Source organism: Poecilia reticulata, chromosome 19 (genome assembly GCF_904066995.2).
Source record: "Poecilia reticulata chromosome 19, P_reticulata-male-v2, whole genome shotgun sequence".
Taxonomy (NCBI): Eukaryota; Metazoa; Chordata; class Actinopteri; order Cyprinodontiformes; family Poeciliidae; genus Poecilia; species Poecilia reticulata.
In genome coordinates, this window is record NC_088848.1 from 2,700,317 (window position 1) to 2,720,674 (window position 20,358).

A 20,358-nucleotide genomic window follows, 5' to 3' on the forward strand; every position below is an offset into this window, starting at 1 on the left:
GTTAAATTTCTGGACATGCTACCCACTGTGGGTAAATTCCCTGAATGAAATAAACATTTTTTAACTAAAAAATGCACCAAACACAGACATACAATTTATGTTGAAGTGAGACCTCCTGTTTGTTCACAATCTTTGTAGTTTTATTTTCTGTCTAGAGCTTGTTGGAAATCACTAAAACTAAAAAAAACATCTTAAGTTACATTGGAAAACATGTGGAAAAGTATATCTTATGTTTGAATTTGTTATTTTGTAATTATTTTATATGTTATCTGTTTGTTTTTCTATATAATTTTGTCTTTAAAATACCAAAATTTGCGCATAACTTTCTATTTTTGTCGGGAATGACATCAGTTTTATACATTAAATCAGATGTTATGATGCGTTACTCAATACTCAAACAGCATTTTTACAAAATACTGTCGTTTTTACTTTTATTTGAGTAAATACATGTTGCAGTAGTGGTGATACTCTTAGTAGACATATTTTATAATTATATTGTGATGATTATAATTACTCAATAATTGTGACTTTGCGGTTCAATAATTACAAATGATTATAAATATCTTCTTTAAATGATAATACATTATACTGTTTTGTGGCCTTTATAATAAAATGAGTAAAAGATGCTTCGTGTTTATCCCGGATGTTCTGCTGAGCGGGTCCAGATGTTCGGATGTTTTCCCTCTGGAAGCAGCTGGCTGCCGCTCGGCTCTGTCCGGGAGGATGGAGCATCATCAGCATCACATGCTGCTGGACCTGCTCTCCTCCAACATGGACCAGTGTTTGGGCCTGACGTCAGCCGTCACCGCCCTGCCCGCCCGCAGTATCTCTGCCTACAAACTGATGATGGAGACGGGGAGCAGCGGCCTCGCAATGGAGCCCAACCGGAGGCGGAAATAAGGCGCATTCAACCGCAGACAAACACTGGACGGACGGAAAGAGGACAACTTTCTGATGGGGACAAGGCCGATAATCTGAACTCCTGACCCGGGAAGCGATGCCTCTCCGCGGCCAGTCGCCAGGGAGCGGCGGGCTGTGTCGCTCCGGTCCGGGGCTTCCCTAGTTTGGCAGAGCGCCTGTGATTGGAGCGCCGTGGAGGTAATTTAGGGTAAATGTTTCCTATAAGCCATAATTTAAAAAAAGAAAAACACGCATAATGGACCTGAATCCGGAGGAAATCGTCCACCTTTAACAGGGTGGAGCTGCGGGTTAATAAATGATGAGGCATTCCGCTCGGCTCTCTGATTGAAGCTGCTGTAGATGTTTATGTCCGACAGAAACTCCAGCGGTCCGATGTTGAGCCTCAACAATGGACAGCTGCTTGTTTCCCAGCTGGAGATGCTGACGGCTGCTTTCAGCCCCGGCTTTAGCACCAAATACCCCGACAGTTGGCTGTTTGTGCGATCCGACGCGCCGCCGCTGCCAGTGGGCTGATTCGGTTCTCATCCGGTTCTCCAGAACTGCGGGGCCTTTATGTTTCTGTGAAATATGCCCGGGCCTCGTCCGGAACAAAGTGATGGAGAGCAGATGTTGTGAGCGCACAGCGGGGAAACCTTTCTGCATCTAAGGCGCAGCAGCAGGGAGAGCCATCATGTCCAAAGCGGTCAGCAGCAAGGAGAAGAAATCCTTCAGCAAGAAGCTGTTCCGGAGGAGCTCGGTCCGATCCGTGGGGAGCTTCATGAACAGAGTCCTCCGGACCCTGTCCACGCTCTCCCACTTCGGAACCGACGAGCAGGCCGCCGACGACGAGAAGGACGAGGCGGCTTTGATACCGAGCACCACCGGAGGCTCCGTCCCGTCCGACGACAGCGACTGCGGGGGGTTCCCCTTCGGGGACAAGGTGCCCGGTGTCGCCGGGCTCAAGAACCACGGTAACACCTGCTTCATGAACGCCATCCTGCAGTGCCTGAGCAACACGGAGCTGTTCGCGGAGTACCTGGCTCTGGAGCAGTTCCGGGGGGGAGAGGCGAGCAGCGGCAGCAGCGAGAAGGCGAAGCCCAACGGGGCGCCGCTGGTCCAGAAGAAGGGGAGCAGCCAGCCGCAGGAGGCGGGAGAGGTGACGGAGCAGCTGTCCGGCCTGGTCCGGGCTCTCTGGACCTTCGAGTACACACCGCAGCACAGCAGGGACTTCAAGGTAAACTTTCGGGGAAATGCAGGGGCGTTTCCAGAAAGTTTTGAAAGGGTTGTTCTGATTATAGGAGCAAAATATCCTCAAAAGTTTCCAAACAAAGAGTTTTGTTTAAGTATCAGAATAGCTACTTTTAAAGTACTACCAAGAACGATCCCAGAAGATTTAGATTTGGGGTAATTTTCCTGTTATCAGAACATAAACACAGCACTGTAAAACATTAGTAGGTGGTTTAACTTGAAAATGCAAATTAAGTCAACAAGAAAATAGTTTTGGTTTTAAATTAAAGTTCATGAAGTTGATTTAACAACAAGAGAGAAGTCGTCTAAACATTGTTTTTTTTAAGTTCATTAATCTTGAATTGTGAGTTTTAACTTATTGCTGCAAATAATTATTTCACAAAATGCAATAAAAAAAACTGTCCTCACCCAGTTAAAGAGACACATTTATGTTATTTTACTCATAATATCAAGTTAAAATAAATACTTATTTTACTGTAGAATAATTTAAATTCTTGTTTCAAACTGCATGAACCAAATTTCTGATCTGATGGTGAATTTTATGAAACATCTGATTGAATTCAGCTCAGAAACATTTAGTGTGATCAGATTATCCTCAAGCGTTGCAAACTTCAGCTGCAGTAAAATCATTTTAATTCTAAGTTTTAGACCAGGTGTTCGGTCTCTAGACCACAATAAAACAGGTCCAAATCACAGCTACAAATAAATTACTCTTATAAATTATGACTGTTTTAAGCAATGGGTGTCCAAATGTTTTGCCACTTGGGTTAAATTTTTAAAAATCTTTTTAAAATAGTAAAACAAAAGTAATTTCATTGCTAATTCAATTTTGTTTCTCCTACAAAAACTAAACATGTAATATTTTAATGAACTGAAGGACTGAAGGTGTTCAGTTTCCTAAATATTTGGGGTTGAAAATCTTGCAGTTGTGCAACAAGAGCTGGAATCGTGTCCTTCTCTCTTGCCGTATTTAGCCATGAGTTTCCTGAACAGACGTGTCCAAATCTGCCTTTATATTATAATTCATTGAATGTTTGTGGTTCTACCAGCAGTGACACTAAACCGGAAGCAAAAAGTCTGGTTAATAAAAATTCAATAATTTGTTTTGAACCTAAAAAGTTTTAATTTGTTGGCAAAAATCTTACCTGTCAAAATCAAAATTATGTCAAGGGCCGTAATTGGCCCTCTTACCGCATGTTTGGACACCCCATTGTTTAGATCTAGCTTTAATTAATTTAAAACTATGAAGCAACAATTTTAATAATTTTACTTTGCAACAAAAGTTAACAGAGTCCTTCTGAGCAGCAGCGTTTAAAGTTGGTTTAAAGTGTTTTATAGTGTTTTATTTGGGTCTTTATTTAGTGTTTAAATTCACTTTTCTCTCAAAAATCTAAAACTCTTCTCCTCTTCATTTTTAAACCAAGAAGCCCAAAAAGCTGCAGGACTAAAGTTGTTATTTTCAGAATCTTGCGGCTTTATTGCAGGTGAAACATGTCCAACAACACAATAAAAGTCAATCTAACAGAGTGATGCGTTTGCTTTATAAAGTCTTTCCTTCAGCCGTGTCCCTGAGCTGCATTCACTCTAAAACCACATTTCAGAAATGAAAACTTTGCCTCTCACACATGAAAGCCTGCTCATCATGGCCATATTCCTTTCAGGCCTGCAGCCTATTTTCTTTCAAAAGCCCAAAAAAAGCTCAGAAGAAAAGCTAAACTGAAAAGGGTCATTGAGCATCAGCTTTACTCTTGACAGTCGGACTATTTTTGGACATTTTTTCCTCTTTTTTTTTTTCTACCTTGGTTGCCAGTCAGGGTATAAACAGCCTGATTGGGTATAGATCATTACTGTTAAAGGCAGAAGCACTGAATATGTAGAGCCAAATGGAAAATGAGGCTGAGCTCTTAGTCAGATTAGCAGGATTTGTATTTTTAGGTTCTCATTTTTTGGTTATTTTTGATTTTCTGCATTTCAAGCTCGTCTTACACCACAAACCAGAACCGGTTCTGTCCTGTCATTACTGCAACTTTTCAGTCCATATCAGCTCTGAAAACGACTGAATCACATCCGTTTCATGTCAGTTCGTCACTCAACACTCACTGGATTCAGTCAGATGTGCTCCAGTAGCAACGCACACTGCAAAACCACAACATTTTACCAAATGTTTTTGTCTAATAAAAATCTTAGTACACTTGAAATAAGACAAACCAACTTACAAGTAACTTTTCAGCGAGAAATATGAGCTTGTTTTAAGTCAACAATTCCTTAATATTAATGAAAAAGTCCTAGTTTCACTGGCGCCGTTACCTAGCAACCCCAGCCAAGCCCAGCCCGTTACCTAGCAACCCAGTTCTAGTTCCACTGGCAGATTATTCTACTCATGACATGGGAATGCTGTGTTATAAAATGTGTAAAGTCACTATTACATTTAAAGCTAAGGCTAATTCTCATGAATCTTCATCTGAAATTGATGTTTAAGTTATATATATATATATATATATATATATATATATATATATATATATTTTATATTTGCAGACTTTTTCCTCAGCGCCAGGTTTAGTGGAGGAGCCACAGAAGTAATCCTGTCCTCTCCTGCTGAGGCTCCTAGTTATTTGTTTTTACCTCAAACGTAAATAGGATCATCCAGAGAAGAGCTTTACCAACACATTCAGTGTTTGCTTCTCCAATATCTGACATTTGATTGGCAAGAAAGAAAAACAGAGTAGAGGTGGCCATTATGGTCTGCATAAGACTGACATGACTCTGTCATGCACATGAAGGAGTCTTAATAAATGTTTATGACTGGAACTTTTAATGCAAAGTTGAACTGAAAGTTGAATTAATTAAAAGTCCATTAGAAGTGTCATCTTGGCGTTATTTGATAACTAATGGCACTTTTGCTCCAAAGCTGCGTTAAAACTTGCATTTATTTGAATGACACAACAATCAACTAAAGAGTTACCGACAAAACTAACTTACAAATAACTATTCAGAAAATATAGGAGCTTGTCAATAATTCTTTAAGTTGAGTTTTTAAAGTACGAGCTCCACTGGCAAATTATTTCACTTGTTTTATTTATTTTTTAATAATAATTTCTTTTTAATAAACAAAATGTCTTGTTACAAGTGAAATAATCTGCCAGTGGGACTAGAACCTTTTTTTTAAATTAATATCAGTGAGTTATTGACCTAAAACTCTCCTGTATTTTGCTTTAATGTTTCCAGGACGTGAGTTTTGTTCTTCAGGCAGAGCAGAAATGTGTGGTGAGGTTTTGTGTTTTTGCAGTGCGAAGCTTCAGTTCGTTGTCGTTTCATTAAAAGGTTTTTCTGGAGCTCTGCTGACCTTTGAGGTCGTGCTGATTGCCGCCCCGGTCAGACTCGCTGAATATTTCATGATGGCACCAAAGAGCCCATCGGGTCGCAGAGCAGGAAACCAGCCTGTGTAAACGGCGGGTTGTTTCTCTTCCTGCCGCCTGCAGAACGTCGTGTCGAGGAGCGCCCTGCAGTTCAGAGGGAACTCCCAACACGACGCGCAGGAGTTCCTCCTCTGGCTGCTGGACAGAGTCCACGAAGACCTCAACCAGATCATCCACCCGGTCAGCAGACCCCCCAGGAAGGTGAGCGCGCTTTCAGGCTGCATGTGATGCTGCAGAGGAATTAGGTTTGACGTGTTCTGCGCTGTGTGTCAGCCTCCAGTAGAGGAAGAACCGGTTCCTGAAGGATCTCCGCTGCCAGCGCCTGGATCTTTTGTTCAGGAACTGTTTCAGGCTCAATACAGGTGACATCCTCACTTCTTACTCTTTATCAAACCTTTATGTCCCAAGTTTCAAATCTCCGCCAGGATATTTTTGCTTATTTTAATTATATGATGTTCTTTAAATGTCCTGTGAGTAAATATATATTTGTTTGTTTCAATATCCAGCAAGTTTAACAATTTACTGTCTGTTCAACGAGTGTTTCATCAGAGTAAACCGAACAAAAACAGGCCATAATAACCCGATATCGGCTGGAAAGTGCAACGTCTCCCCTTTCAGAAACCGTTTGAATTTTTCAGCTCACGCAAAGAATTTCAGAATTACTGTAAAAATGTGTCGTTGGTGACATCTTCCAGCTGATAAGGGTTAAACAGCGCTCTGCTCAAAGGAAGATATAAAAAAATACTACATAAAAAAACAACAACTAAATCTCCAGCGTATTACTAAGGGTTTCCCTGGGAGCATTATTAGCCTGGCGGGCCACCAGGCTTTACTTGCCCCCCACCAGGCTAAGCATTGTTCTTTTTTTGCATCTTTAATGATTTCTACATGTTTTTATGTACACAACTTACAGAAAAACATGTTTTATTTAGTCCACTTGTGTATTTTATTTGTTGCTGATGTTTTATTTCCAAAATTTCCTGTCAACTCAACATTTTTTGACACAAAAACACGATGGGCAGCTGGTGAACTGCCAGATTACTCTGTTAATTATTGGGACGCCAACAACGTCAATGAGATAACTAAACCATTTGTTTGATAGAGATTATTTACAAGATAAAATGGAAAATATGGTGGTCAAATGGGTTATTAATGCTATTTTTCAGATACAGAGGGGATAAGAGGTGTAAAAATATTCATTTGTAAAAAACTTTAGCTAATTTTGAATGTTCCGGTGTTTAATGAAGCTGACCGGATCCGTTCTGGTTCTCCTGTGTGACTCTTCAGGTCTTCACTGACTTGTCCTCACTGCCAGAAACAGAGCAACACGTTCGATCCTTTCCTCTGCATCTCACTGCCAATCCCAGTACCTCACACCCGGTAAGGAGACGCTGCAGCTGGACCTGGAATGAGGCAGAACTAGGCCGGTTCTGATCCTGAACCCAGTTCTACGGAAGAGGAGGAGGGCCACAAAACCCCTGATATTCTGACTTTAATCTCAGTACTCTAAGAATAAAGTCAGATTTTTTTTTCTCCAATTTTGAATTTGGAGATTAAGGTCTTTTTCTCCCCCGTGATAAAAGTCTTGATTTTGAGATTTAAGTCAAAATTCTAAAATTAATGTCATAATTCTTTTTTTTTCCTAAAAAAGCCAGAGTTTTTGTTTTGTTTTTCTAAAAAGAAATTTATTTTTCTGAATCCTTTTCTGTAAAATAAATTTTCTTCCGTAAAATCCAGCGCAGGGAAAAGCTACATTCAGACGAAGCATCAGCTTACGAGTCCAAACGTCTGCCCGTGTCCTGCAGGCCTCTGTACGTGACGGTGGTGTACCAAGGGAAGTGTTCTCACTGCATGCGGGTCGGGGTGGCCGTGCCGCTGTCGGGCACCGTGTCCAGACTGCGGCAAGCCGTGGCCCAGGAGACCAAGATCCCCGCCCAACAGGTACCGCCTCGTTTAGGCCACTTTACAGCCATTATTCTGTCAAAAATAAGAGGATTTCAGAAATGTGTGCTGCTGAAAGCGCGGCGTGACGGTAGAGAAATGAGGATTAGATGTTATTATTAGACGTCCGGCGGTGTTTGATGTGTTTTTGGTGACTGCGCCTCTTCAGCCCACACGCTGTTTGTGTCTCCTGTCGCCGGGCAGATCGTCCTCACTGAGATGTACTTCGATGGCTTCCACCGCTCCTTCTGCGACGACGACGAAGACCTGGAGATCATTCAGGAGAGCGACTCCATCTTCGCTTTCGAGACGCCTGAGCTGTTCAGGCCGGAGCAGATCCGGTCCAAACGGGGCGGGACCACATCAGGTGCATTTCTCCGAATGCGAAAAGTATCCACACTAAAGCTGCAGCTGACGATTAATCGATTATTCTGACGATTAATCAGTTAATTTCACAAAAAACACTTACGCCTATCTTTTGCAACTTTAGAAATACTTTTGAAAATGGAAGTAAAACATTGTTTCTTTTTTAAATAAGAAGATAAACATTTATTTTGTCTACATTTGACCAACATTATTTTAACATCAACATGTAAAAAGTTTGACTCTTCCTGCTTCACTCACCATTAATAGTGCTTAATAATTTTTACATTAATTGATTAATAAAAGGTGCTTAAAACAAAATTTTTTTAACTTCAGATTTTGAACCAGGCGAAGCTGAAACTGCCACTTGAGGAGTTTTAGGTAGATTATGTTTCCATATGAAGAAGTTTTTATTTTTTATCTTAAATACAGAATGTATTTTTGTGCAGTTTGGCTTCATCACGGCTCTGTGTATGTTGTTGTTGCAGCTAATTGGCCTTTTTCAGTCTGAATACTCCAGTTAACGATTAATCGATTATTGAAGTTGGTGACAATTATTTCACTACTCACGATTAATCCGATTAATCGTTTCAACCTTGAATTTGATCACATTTTGGGATTTTATGTGCCAAAGTGTTGTGTAGTTCTGAAGGAATGTGAGGTTAACATAAATCTGAAAAGTGTGGCGTACATTTTTTCTCTTCCAGAGCCAATACTTCTTATAATCACAAGTCTTCCCAGGTCTCTACCAGCTTTTCACATCTAGACATTGACATTTATGCTTCTGCTTCTTTGCAAATTAGCTCTGATTGGGTCTGAACTTTGACTAGGCCATTCCAACATATGATTTACTTTTGATCTTTGCAATGTTCTTCAGCCTGGAAGCCCCAGACTGATGTAGATTTAGAGCAAAACGTCTATATGTGTATATATATATACAAAAATAATGCACAGCTATATTTTATGGTATTTTAAATATAAATTTGAATACAGCAGCGATGAGCTGATGATGCCACTGCCATGAACAAACTGTTATTTTGCTTAAAATGCTTAACTTTTAACGTAATGAACAGTTTTTTGCTCAATCCTAGCTGAAGAGTTTATACCTACTTTTATGCTAAAGTGTGTTTAAAAACATATAACAAATGTCAAATCAGAAACCTCATGACCCCCCAAATAATAAACCTTTAAATTTGTAGCTTTTCTATAATGAAATATGAAAAGAAAAAGGAGAAATTAGAGATGGAGCTGTTGGGGGAAGTAGTTTTTACAGTGCGGATTGTTGTGTGCTGCTTTCAGGGAGCCCACATGCAAACCTCAATCAGAACAACCTGAAGTACGGGACGGACAACAACAGGATCTCGGGCCAGATTCCAGAGCCCAGCACGCCGCCGCCTCAGAGCCCCAACAAGAACAGCGGCCAGGCGGAGAAGATCGTGCTGCTGGTGTGCAACCGGGCCTGCGCCGGACAGCAGGGGCGCAGGTCCTGCACCCGTCGCCTCTGGGTCAAAGCTTCAGCCAATAAGATCCAAGCTTTCTAAACCTCGTTGTTCTCATGATGCCTGCAGGTTTGGGAATCCCTTTATCCTCTACTTGGAGCGCACAGTGACGTGGGACACGCTGCAGACAGAGATTCTGGAGAAGATGCGGCATCTTTTGCGTCCCGGCGCCATCGTTCAGGTAAATCCCTTTAAATATGAAATGCTTGTTTGTGCTGCTTTAATGCTGCAGTTCCTTTGACTTCCTGCAGGTGGGGCCCTTCACTTTGCGTGTGGTGGGAGTGGTGGGAATCACATACCTACTGCCTCAGGAGGAGCAGCCGCTCTGCCATCCCTCTGTGGAGAGGTAATACCATCCACCACCACAGGGGGGCAGCAGTGGATTAAATAGTTCATAACTGGGAAAAGATTAAGACGTCAAATGGATCCACTGATTTTAACCTTTGAGGTTGGTGCATGGATTTGATTTAAAACACAAAAAGTAAAAGAATAAACACAAATAAAAAGCAGCAAAACTTTCAGTGAAACAGGAAAAAACTGTTGATCGAAACGACCTCAAAAGATTAAAATCAGTCAAATCTGACTTCCTGGATGGAAATTAAACAAAGGATGGCGAGAGAAATGCTGTACAGCACTGGAAATTCAAAAACCACCTGAAAAACAAAACTTTTAATTCTGTTCTGTCGTTTTTAATAACGTTGGTTCTCTGGGGAATAAAACATTTACAGATCGATCGATCGATCGATCGATCTATCTATCTATCTATCTATCTATCTATCTATCTATCTATCTATCTATCTATCTATCTATCTATCTATCTATCTATCTATCTATCTATCTATCTATCTATCTATCTATCTATCTATCTATCTATCTATCTATCTATCTATCTATCTATCTATCTATCTATCTATCTATCTATATATATATATATATTCATGTGTTATATGTTTTTCTCCCTTTTTGGAGACTGGATAACTTAAATGGATCTATAACTTTATATTTGTATGTCACAGAACCCCTTCCATAATAAACTACTATATAAAAATGTGTAGATACTTTCAAAAATAAACCTTTTTGTTGTGTTTTATAGGAATTGTTTGAGATGTCATCCACAGATTTCCCTCCTAAAAACAATTATTTCTTAATCCCTTGTCAACAAAAAAAGCAAAAACAAAACGACAACAAACACACCTCTACTCTGAATATAACCTAGAAAACCTGTTTATCCCACTAATTAATGCATATGAAGCTTGGACTATACTGCCATCTAGTGGTCACATTAATCTCCAGTCATGCCTAAATTTGGATGTTTTCTTACTACTTAAATTTATACAAGATGTATTTATAAAGTTCACATTAACAATCTCTAATTGCGAATAGAATAAATTAATCATGTTATTCGCCTCGGATGTGTCAGCAGCAGAGTAACGTCCATATAGAAAGCAAACCAAAGTAGCAGAAATAAAAACTCAATGATTGCAAGTGGATTTAGGTAGTAAGTGGTGAATTATTGTGTGATTTTCACTGCTTTTAGAAAGAAAAAAAATGAAATTTCCCTCCATTTTTGAGCATGAGTTAAAGCTACTGTACGGAAGCATTTTACTGCCAGAGTGGGGAAATAAATAAAAGAGCAGCATCTCGTTAACGTTTTAACGAGATGCTGCTCCTGTATTTATTTCCCCACTCTGGTAGTTAAACACTTTTCTACTTCTGCAATAAAACATGAATATGTTTAATGTTTTTTAACAGGGGAGGGAGGATACAGTACTAACATGAAAAATATTTTCCAACAGGGCTTTCAAGTCCTGCGGCCCAGGAGGTCCACCTCATGTCAAGATCGTTGTCGAATGGGACAAGGAGACAAAAGACTAGTAAGTGCCAAACACACTCCTCATTAAGCACCGAGCAGACGTGAGTGTGTGTGTGTGTGTGTGTGTGTGTGTGTGTGTGTGTGTGAGGCGCCACGCCTCCTGACTGATCTGTGCGGTCCCTGTGTGACTCTGCTGTGCCACGCCCGCAGTCTGTTCAAGAGGACGGAGGACGAGTACATCCCGGATGCGGAGAGCGTGCGTCAGGTGAAGGAGCAGCATCTGCAGCCGCAGACCTGTTCGCTGGCCCAGTGCTTACAGCTGTACACCAAAGAGGAGCAGGTAGGCCAGTCCGGCCCGGTTCACCGCCGGGACGGAACCGATGAGTACAGACCGCGGCCTCTCAAAGCTATTCTTAGCCATTGAACTTTTCCACGTTTTGTCACATTGCCTTAAACGTGTTTATTGGGATTTTATGTAAAAAGCATAAAAGCATTTGGGAAAATGGAAGAAAAAGGAAAAATGATTTTTTTAAACTGCAAATGAGTGTTGATTGTAACCCATCATTCATCGTGGATGGTTCTCCTGTTCATCACAGGAAAGACACACACACACACACACACACACACACACACACACACACACACACACACACACACACACACACACACACACACACACACACACACACACACACACACACGCACACACACACGCACACACAGAGTTGTGTTTTCGTATCTTGTGGGGACTTTACATTGACTTCCATTCATTTTTTTTATAGCCTAACCGTAGAAACCTAACCCTAACCAAAACTCAATTCACACCTTAGTCCTCAACCGAACCCCAAACCCATTAAGAGCATTTCCCCTCATGGGGCCCAAGGAAATGTCCCCACAAGGAGCAATGGTCCCCAAAACCCCGTACCGCCGACAGAGTTAGATCCCCACAAAGAAATAAAAACCTGGTTCACACACACACACACACACACACACACACACACACACACACACACACACACACACACACACACACACACACACACACACACACACACAAAATTTCTAAGGGCATTTTAATCAATCAATCTATCAATCTATCAATCAGTGAGAGAAATTAAGGAAGACTGGATTAAAATGAGTCTTCACATTTACTGTTTTGTCAAAACAGACCAAACCAAAAACGTGATTAAAGGAAAATTTTTGATGGTTTTAAAATATTTTGAAAATCAATCAAGTTTATCTGTAAAACACATTTCAGTAACAAGGCATTTCAAAGTGCTTCACATCCCAAAAACACAAAAAAACATAAAATTTTTTCAAGTTCCATCATTTACACATCAAAATGCTGGTCAGTTTCATTTATTATGGTTCAAAAGCAACCATGTGGGTTTTTAGACTAGATTTAAAGGAACACAGTGTTTCGGCGGTTTTTCAGTTTTCTGGAAGTTTGTTCCAGAAAACATAGAAAGCTCTACATAGAAGCTGAAAGCTGCTTCTCCATGTTTGGTTCTGGATGCAGAGCAGAACCCGAACCAGAAGACCTGAGAGGTCTGAAAGGCTTCAGATAGATCATTTTGCATAATAAGCTAATCATGGACTTTTAGCCAGTCCAAACTTGAATGAATGGGATTTAAACAGGTGCTCTAAGAACAATTCAATGCTAACAGGGAGCTTTACTCCAGATCAACTGAAGTTTATCCGAGTCTTTTTGTGTTCATGCGAGATATTTACTAAATATTTTCCTGACCTCCAGCTCGCCCCGGATGATGCGTGGAGATGTCCGCACTGCAAGCAGCTCCAGCAGGGCAGCATCAAGCTGAGTCTGTGGACGCTGCCAGACATCCTCATACTTCACCTCAAGCGCTTCAGACAGGTGCACACCTCTCTGGATGACAGATTGATTTCCCTTCCAGTACCAATATCTGAGATTCAGTATCAGCCGATGCCAATCCGATGCATAAAAACAGCAATGTTTCTTTTTTAAACACAGGTGTAAATGGGCTGAATTGCATATTTATTTGCCATTTCTTCGCCAGTACAGAACACTTTACACCAACAGCTTCACAAGCTTGGTCAAACATGTCAAAACAACTTTAATTTGTTCAGTCAGTTCAATTAGGGGTAGAACAGCCAATGGAAAAGAAATAATAAAGAAACTGACAAAAACTAAGTTGACTTGCGTGGCCAAAAATATAAGAAAAATAAACTGACAAATTTTCTTTTAAATGGTTCAGAAAGTCTAGTTAGGAATTCTGAATAATAATAAAGCGTGATGTTAAATCAGAGCAAAAAGCACAGAATTAGATTAAATAGACCAACCAATCAAGTTTATTTGTATAGCACATTTCAACAACACGGTATTTACATCATAAAAACAAACAAAAAACAATTGAAACTACATTTTTCTAAGTTTTGTCATTACATGTCAAAATGTTGATTAATGTTCCATTAATAATGTCTCAAAAGTAACTAACCAGCTGAGATTTTAGTATAGATTTAAAAGAACTCAGTGTTTCGGCTGTTTTGCAGTTTTCTGGAAGTTTGTTCCAGATTTGAGATGCATAGAAGCTGAATGCTGCTTCTCCCTGTTTGGTTCTGGTTCTGGATACAACAGTAGACCAGTAAGCCGTTCAGGGATTTATAAACTAACATCAGTATTTTAAAGTTTGTTCTCAGAGCTACAAGTGTAGATTAACATCGGGACCGATATAGATATTAATATCAGAACAGACAAAGCAAAAACTAGGCCCAGCCCAATATAGATATACACAGGGTGCAACACAAATATGTACATACATTCATGGATCATCTGTCACAATGCTGTTTGGTATGGATGCAACAGTAGAATTTGCGAAACAGAGATAAGGATCCAAATACGTGAAAATTGGCCGTTTGTAGAGTGAAGAGAGCAGGTGAATTATTCCAAAGGACGAGTTTATCTCTGATCCATCACAAAAAGATGTTCTTACGGGCAGCGTAGGAGAGAACCAGGACTAAATCTGCAGTCCCCGCATCTTAACGAGAGTCAAGGAAACTCCAAATATGTCGCTCAGATCTTTCAGGACGTCCAACTAACACATCTGAATCAATGAATATATGAACCCGGTGCCGACTTGCATTCAACAGTTAGTTGTTTAAAATATTGTTCATGTTTGCGTCTGTCAGGACGGGGATCGGCGCGTGAAGATGCAGAACATGGTGAAGTTCCCTCTCACAGGCATGGACATGGCGCCACACATGGTGAAGAGGAGCCAGAGCAGCTGGAGTCTCCCGTCCCATTGGTCGCCGTGGAGACGGCCCTACGGCATGGGCCGGGACCCCGAGGACTACCTGTACGACCTGTACGCCGTGTGCAACCATCACGGCACCATGCAGGGGGGGCACTACACAGGTAGGCGTGGCCGGGTCGCAGCGATGGCTCCGGTGACTCCATTTTGTCTAAAACATCTTCCTCCTTTGCGGCTCGCAGCTTACTGTAAGAACTCCATCGACGGCCAGTGGTATTGCTTCGACGACAGCGACGTTCATCCCATTTCTGAAGACGATGTGTGCAAGCAGACGGGTTACATCCTGTTTTATCAAAGACGAGCAACCATCCCGTCCTGGTCTGCCAACAGCTCAGTTGGAGGTAACCTGTACTAAGATCTCGTTCCATCAGGCAAGGCTGAGACTTTCTGATATAAATACTGAACTGACTGAATGAAACAGGCTCTGCTGCACAGTTATATCAATGCAACTGCATGCAAAATCCTGACAAAAACACGTGGAAGCAGAAGGTGCCAATTGTTTTTATCCGCCAGTAATGGATTGGTGAAATTATTATAAATAATCGCTAGCTGCAAACAAAACAAACCGTCATCCTTTAAGTACCTCCTGTGGTCGTCTTTGTGGTTTTTGGCAGTAGTATCAGACGGTTGTTGATCACATGACCAGTATGATGCAAAAAAAGAAACGTTTCCATTGCAGTTTTGTGAAATACATCTAATTTAATATGCCAAAAAAGTGTTTTCAAAACTGGTGTGTTTCCATTGAGCTAATTTATTTTCCTAATTTCAATTTGTGCAATTTTATGGTTAATGGAAACTTTTGAAAAATAGAAAAAAAAATCCAGATTTTAGATGTTATTTTTTTGTTATTTGGTTTTATTCGCACTCCGGTTTCCTCCCACAGTCCAAAAACATGACTGTTAGGTTAATTGGTCTGTCTAAATTGCCCCTAGGTGTGAGCGTGTGTGTGCATGGTTGTGTGTCTCTGTGTTGCCCTGCGACAGACTGGCGACCTGTCCAGGGTGACCCCGCCTCTCGCCCGAAACGTTAGCTGGAGATGGGCACCAGCAACCCTCCCGACCCCACTGAGGGACAAGGGTGCAAGAAAATGGATGGATGGATGGTTTTATTTGCCCTCTGCTTTGACCTTCAGGTTCCACCAGCTCCTCTCTGTGTGAGCACTGGATCAGTCGGCTGATGGGAAGCCGTCCTCCCAGCCAGGCCTCGTCTGGTTCCTCAAGACGCACCTCTCTGGCGTCTCTGTCCGAGTCCGCCGAGTTCACCGGGGAACGGAGCGAGGATGACGGTGAGGAGCCCAGTCTTTCTCTGGACACACCTCTGTTGCTTCTGAGCATTGTGTTTCTCTATAAACCAAAATTTGACAGTTGTGTTTTCACCATGCAGGCCTTTCGACCCGACCAGCCGTCAGAGGCATGCAGAGGCAAACGTTCTCGTCACGATCGTCTATTGCCAGCCCTCTTGTTCTGAGTGAAAATGGCACAAAGCCATCCTGGTCTCACTCAGCCAAGCTCCAGCTCCGCTCCAACTCTCCCTCACGTTTTTCCCTGGAGTCCCATTCCTCTCCGACTCTGGAGCGGATCGGAGAGGTGGTTGATATCCAGCCAACAGCCCCGAGTTTCACCAGTTCACCTAAGCCAGAGAAAATGCCAGGAGGGAAGTCGGCCCTCGCTGCATTGGACACTAATGTGGGAACTAAGAGGCTAATAGAGCAGGGGCGCTTCAAGAACGTGTTACCGGCAGAGCAGAGGAACTTGAACCCAACAGGGGAAAACAACAACACAGAGCAGGTCAGTCCTCGACATGGAATAGCCCCAAAGGAGGTGAAGCAAAGAAACGGGAGTGCAGAAAGTGTTGGCATCAAAAGGACCTCAGGCAAGACTGGGTTGGATGGTGAAAGAAGTCCCAGGAAACGGCCTCCCACTTCCTCAACGTCCTCCAGCTCTCTTTCCCCTGCGTCTCCAGCCATCGACAAGTCACCGTCTCGAACGCAGTCCAAGAGCGCAGCATCCGCCTCAAACCCCAAGGACAAAAGCTCTGCGCCGCCTAAAACAAGCAAGGGAGGTTCCTCAAGAACAGCGACGCCTTCCAAGAAAACATCTTCCCAAACCACAGAGTCATTACATCCTGACGCGCAGCAGAGGAAGAGCGGCTCTCCGCAGACCTCACAGCCCCAGAAGAGGGCTTCAAACAGAGAGGGGAGCGAGAAAAACTCAGCTGGGGAAAGGACTAGAGTAGCAGACAGAAGCACTAGTCGGGAGTCTTCGCGGGCGAGCGCCGTGTCGGATCGGAAGGTCAGCCATGGGGGGGCTTCCTCCAGGCTGAGTGCGGTGAGTCGAGCTGAAGGCAGGTCAGGTAGAGCTGTGGAGGAGAGGCCAGCGGGCCGGAGCTCCAGCAGCAGCTCTTCTATGACCAGTCTCCGATCCTCAAGCGTTGGGGTTTCCTCCACCAGTTCAGCTCCATCATCAAGGGGACCCAGAGGGACCAGCAAGACAGAGGACAAAGGTCTGTCCTTCTTCAAAACCGCTCTGAGGCCCAAGGAGAACCGCAAACCAGGCGAGAGCGGGAAATCGGAGGCAAAAGCAATCCCAGAAGAAAGTGGCGGGGACACAACCCAGCGAGCGGCGAGCAAGAAAGTTCAGAATGCGGGTTCAGAACTGCACAGTTCAGCCAAAGATAAGGAATCCTCTAAAGTATCCGGTGCAGCTAAAAACTCTCTGCTGCCCTCTGCAAAATCCAAGCTCCCCGAAGCACAAACCCCGTCTCCAGCCGCCACGAAGGACCCGGCGAAGAAAGAGCCGGCTAAAAAAACACTGCAGTCCAGGAAGATCCCAATCAATTCCTCACAAACTAGCCAGAGGTCCAAGTGATTCCTTAAAAGTCTGATAAGAGTCTTTCTGGTGCAGCTTTGAGGAGTTGTCCTTTCCTTGCCCTCCGACAAACATCTTTTAAAACTTTTCAGCGCTCACTGAAAACCAGCTGCCGTAGAGGAAGCATACCTGAAAATTTATTTAGGAATGGATTTTAAACTAAAGCACTTTGTATGGATTGCATCGATTTTAAAGAATATTATAGTGTATTGTAAATACGCATGGACATGTATGGAAATGATTGCCTTGTTCTGTCTGTAGCACTGCTGGGAGAGGAACGTCTCAGTCGGAGCTGAAGGTGAAAAGTGACTTTGCACACGATGGAAAGCAGACACAACTGAGATATGTTCGCCACCAAAGGAGGTTGATGGAGATTTTCAACATGCTGATGCAGTGAATAATTTTCTGAAATCACTTTGTACTGCTCTCCTTCAGTATCGAGAGCCATACGTCAACAACAAACATCAGTGCCTCAGATAATCAGTAGAAATATTTACCCAAAACCGTTTAACTTGCAGAAATTTGTAATTGAATATATTGATACTTACTAAGCACTGAACCTGTAATTTTAAGTAAAAAAAAAACACATCTAAGCCTATTTAACCTGATCTACTGTTTACATATGCTCTTTGGTGTAGAAACTCTGCAGCAGCCTTTAAGATGCATTTTATTTTCCCGTCCAGCCAAAAATCGTTGAGAGGCTGAGAAGAGGCGTCACCGACGTTGACCAATCAGAAAGCTGGGTTTGCAGCGGCTCTTAATGCTTCGTTTACAGGTAGGGCTGGGCGATACAGCTTAAAAATACCCCAAATTTTTCATTCCAGATTCAATTTTAATACATTCTTTTCTCACTTTATTTTCTAAAAAAGACAGAAAACATTTTCATAAAGTGGCTTTTATTTCAGTCAACCCTTCTATGAGTTGTACGACGGTAAATTAGAGCCAGGCTATGAGAATTTTTGCTTAATTATGAGAATATGCAAGAATTTTTGTTTAATTACAAAAGCATAGTCATAATATTAACAGTATAAAGAAGCAATTTTGCTAGAAAAACATTTTCAAAATATGAGGAACAAAGTTGTTACAGAAGGAAAAAAGCTTATAATATTCTTGTGTTGGAGTTCTCATAAAATTACAATATTGTAATATTGTGACTTTATTCTTGTAATGAAAAAAGAAAAACTAAGGGTGCGTTCACACTGCAGCCTGAAGTGACCCAATTCCGATTTTTTGGCAATTCCGATTTTTTTGCCGTGACCGTTCACACTGCAGGTAAATGCGACCTGTATGAGTTCTGCAGTGTAAACGGGCAAACGACCTGAAAGTGTCCCGCATGCGCAGTAGAGGGAGCAATAGCGTCAGCGTTCTCAGTGTTCTGCCAACCGCCATGAAAAGAAGAAGAACTCAGTGTTTACGGAAGTAAACATGGAGGCTAACGGTGTAGCTTAGCTTATATATTTGAAGTTGTTGTCCAACCGGAGCAGCAAATTAACAACTTAATCCTCATATAGTCCGTCATGGTTGTTGTTTTCTTCCTGCTTGCGCGTTTCAGGAGCAGAATAGTGAGATTTGTTGAGAATCAGTGACGTTCAGTTCGGATGAATGCGACCTGAACGTTCGGTCGCATTTGAATCGGATACGTGTCGGATATGGGTCGCATTCGAAAAAGAATCTGACCTGTGCTGTTCACACTGCCATGAAAAGATCGGAATTGGGTCACTTCAGGCTGCAGTGTGAACACACCCTAAATCTTATATTTTGTCGTAGACTTGACCTGAATTCAAAGTCCAAATAAATAGAAGTCGTCAAACAAAACATTACTCTTAACTATGGATTCCCAAGGAAGGGATTGGTGGGAAAAAAACACTGATTTTCCAAAAATGAAATCCTCTAAAAACCTAAAATCTGATGAATGTATTTATCGCCCAGCTCTACCCGTTTCTGCTCAGACATCTCATCTGCTGGCTGCTGAAACTGACCTGAGATGCCCATGATTGTCATGAGCATCCGCCTCTTCAAACTGCCAGACATCTCCGAACATTCCTCTCAGATCAACACAGGGTTAATGTAAAGAACAAAAAAAAAAAATCAACACCACCTCACGCGACAGAACAACACATCCAAAGACAGCTGGGATGTCTCTGCTGGACGCCATAACTGTACATAGAGCGAGCGCCATGGTGTGTTTTAGTCAGCACATCCTCTGTCTTCATCACAGCTTGTGCACATTTTTAGCTTGAGAGTAGCTCAGCACCACCGTGTTAACAGAGGCAGAGAAGAGTTCATAGTTCTCCAAGTGTATGGCAGTTGTTGCATGATATATTGCTTATGCATGCACCCAACTATGCAAGCAGATTCACTGAGTATGTAGAAGCTACTCTTGGATGTGTATTTTACTTTGTAAATGTAGAGTTCTCCGAGAGCATGTGAAGGCATCCTCTATTAAAGCTTTGTTTGCACATTCCTCCAAAGTAAAACACGTTTTGTATGAATGATAAGTATTGCTCATTCGCCCTCTCAAAGTAAATCGGCTCACATGCAAATGAATCTCCTCTCTACTGTATTCATTTGTGTCACATTTTGTCCCTCACTGCTGCACTTTTCTTTTTATTTTCACCGCCTTCAACATGAGTTGAGCAACAGAAACATGCAGCCGTCTGCAGCCGGCTCCACTGTCTGCTTTCATGTTTCATAGTTCGGGGTTTGCAGCGAACAGTTTGGAGCTTTTTCATGTAACCTGATCGACTTCGACAGGCCGGGAATACTTAGGGCAAGCACTTAACCAAGCTGCCTTCAGCTTTTGTCTGAGGGTAAAAAATAGGTGTGCAATATTTATAGCATTTTTTTTATTTTTTTACTAATAAAACAACCATTTGACCATTTGGGTCTGAAAAATAAAAGATAAGTATCTTAATATCATTTTTCAGTAACTTTATGTTTGTTAACATTTACTGTCCGCATATTTCAAAAGTTTAAACAAAAACATCACAAATGTCAAATGGTTCCTTGGAAAAAATCCTA

General features: G+C 42.0%; 1 protein-coding gene across 1 annotated transcript; it reads left to right on the forward strand.

Moving 5' to 3' along the window:
* Positions 1–525: 525 nt before the first annotated feature.
* LOC103481125 (ubiquitin carboxyl-terminal hydrolase 31) lies at positions 526–19,884 on the forward strand. The gene is made up of 16 exons (XM_008436418.3): positions 526–2,134; positions 5,631–5,768; positions 5,841–5,929; positions 6,855–6,947; positions 7,373–7,508; positions 7,713–7,875; positions 9,171–9,354; positions 9,440–9,551; positions 9,622–9,716; positions 11,167–11,244; positions 11,394–11,523; positions 12,937–13,056; positions 14,349–14,574; positions 14,653–14,811; positions 15,603–15,755; positions 15,854–19,884. The coding sequence occupies exons 1-16, from the start codon at positions 1,592–1,594 to the stop codon at positions 17,335–17,337; spliced, it is 3,903 nt and encodes a 1,300-aa protein (XP_008434640.2). The 5' UTR covers positions 526–1,591; the 3' UTR covers positions 17,338–19,884.
* The last annotated feature ends 474 nt before the right edge of the window (positions 19,885–20,358 follow it).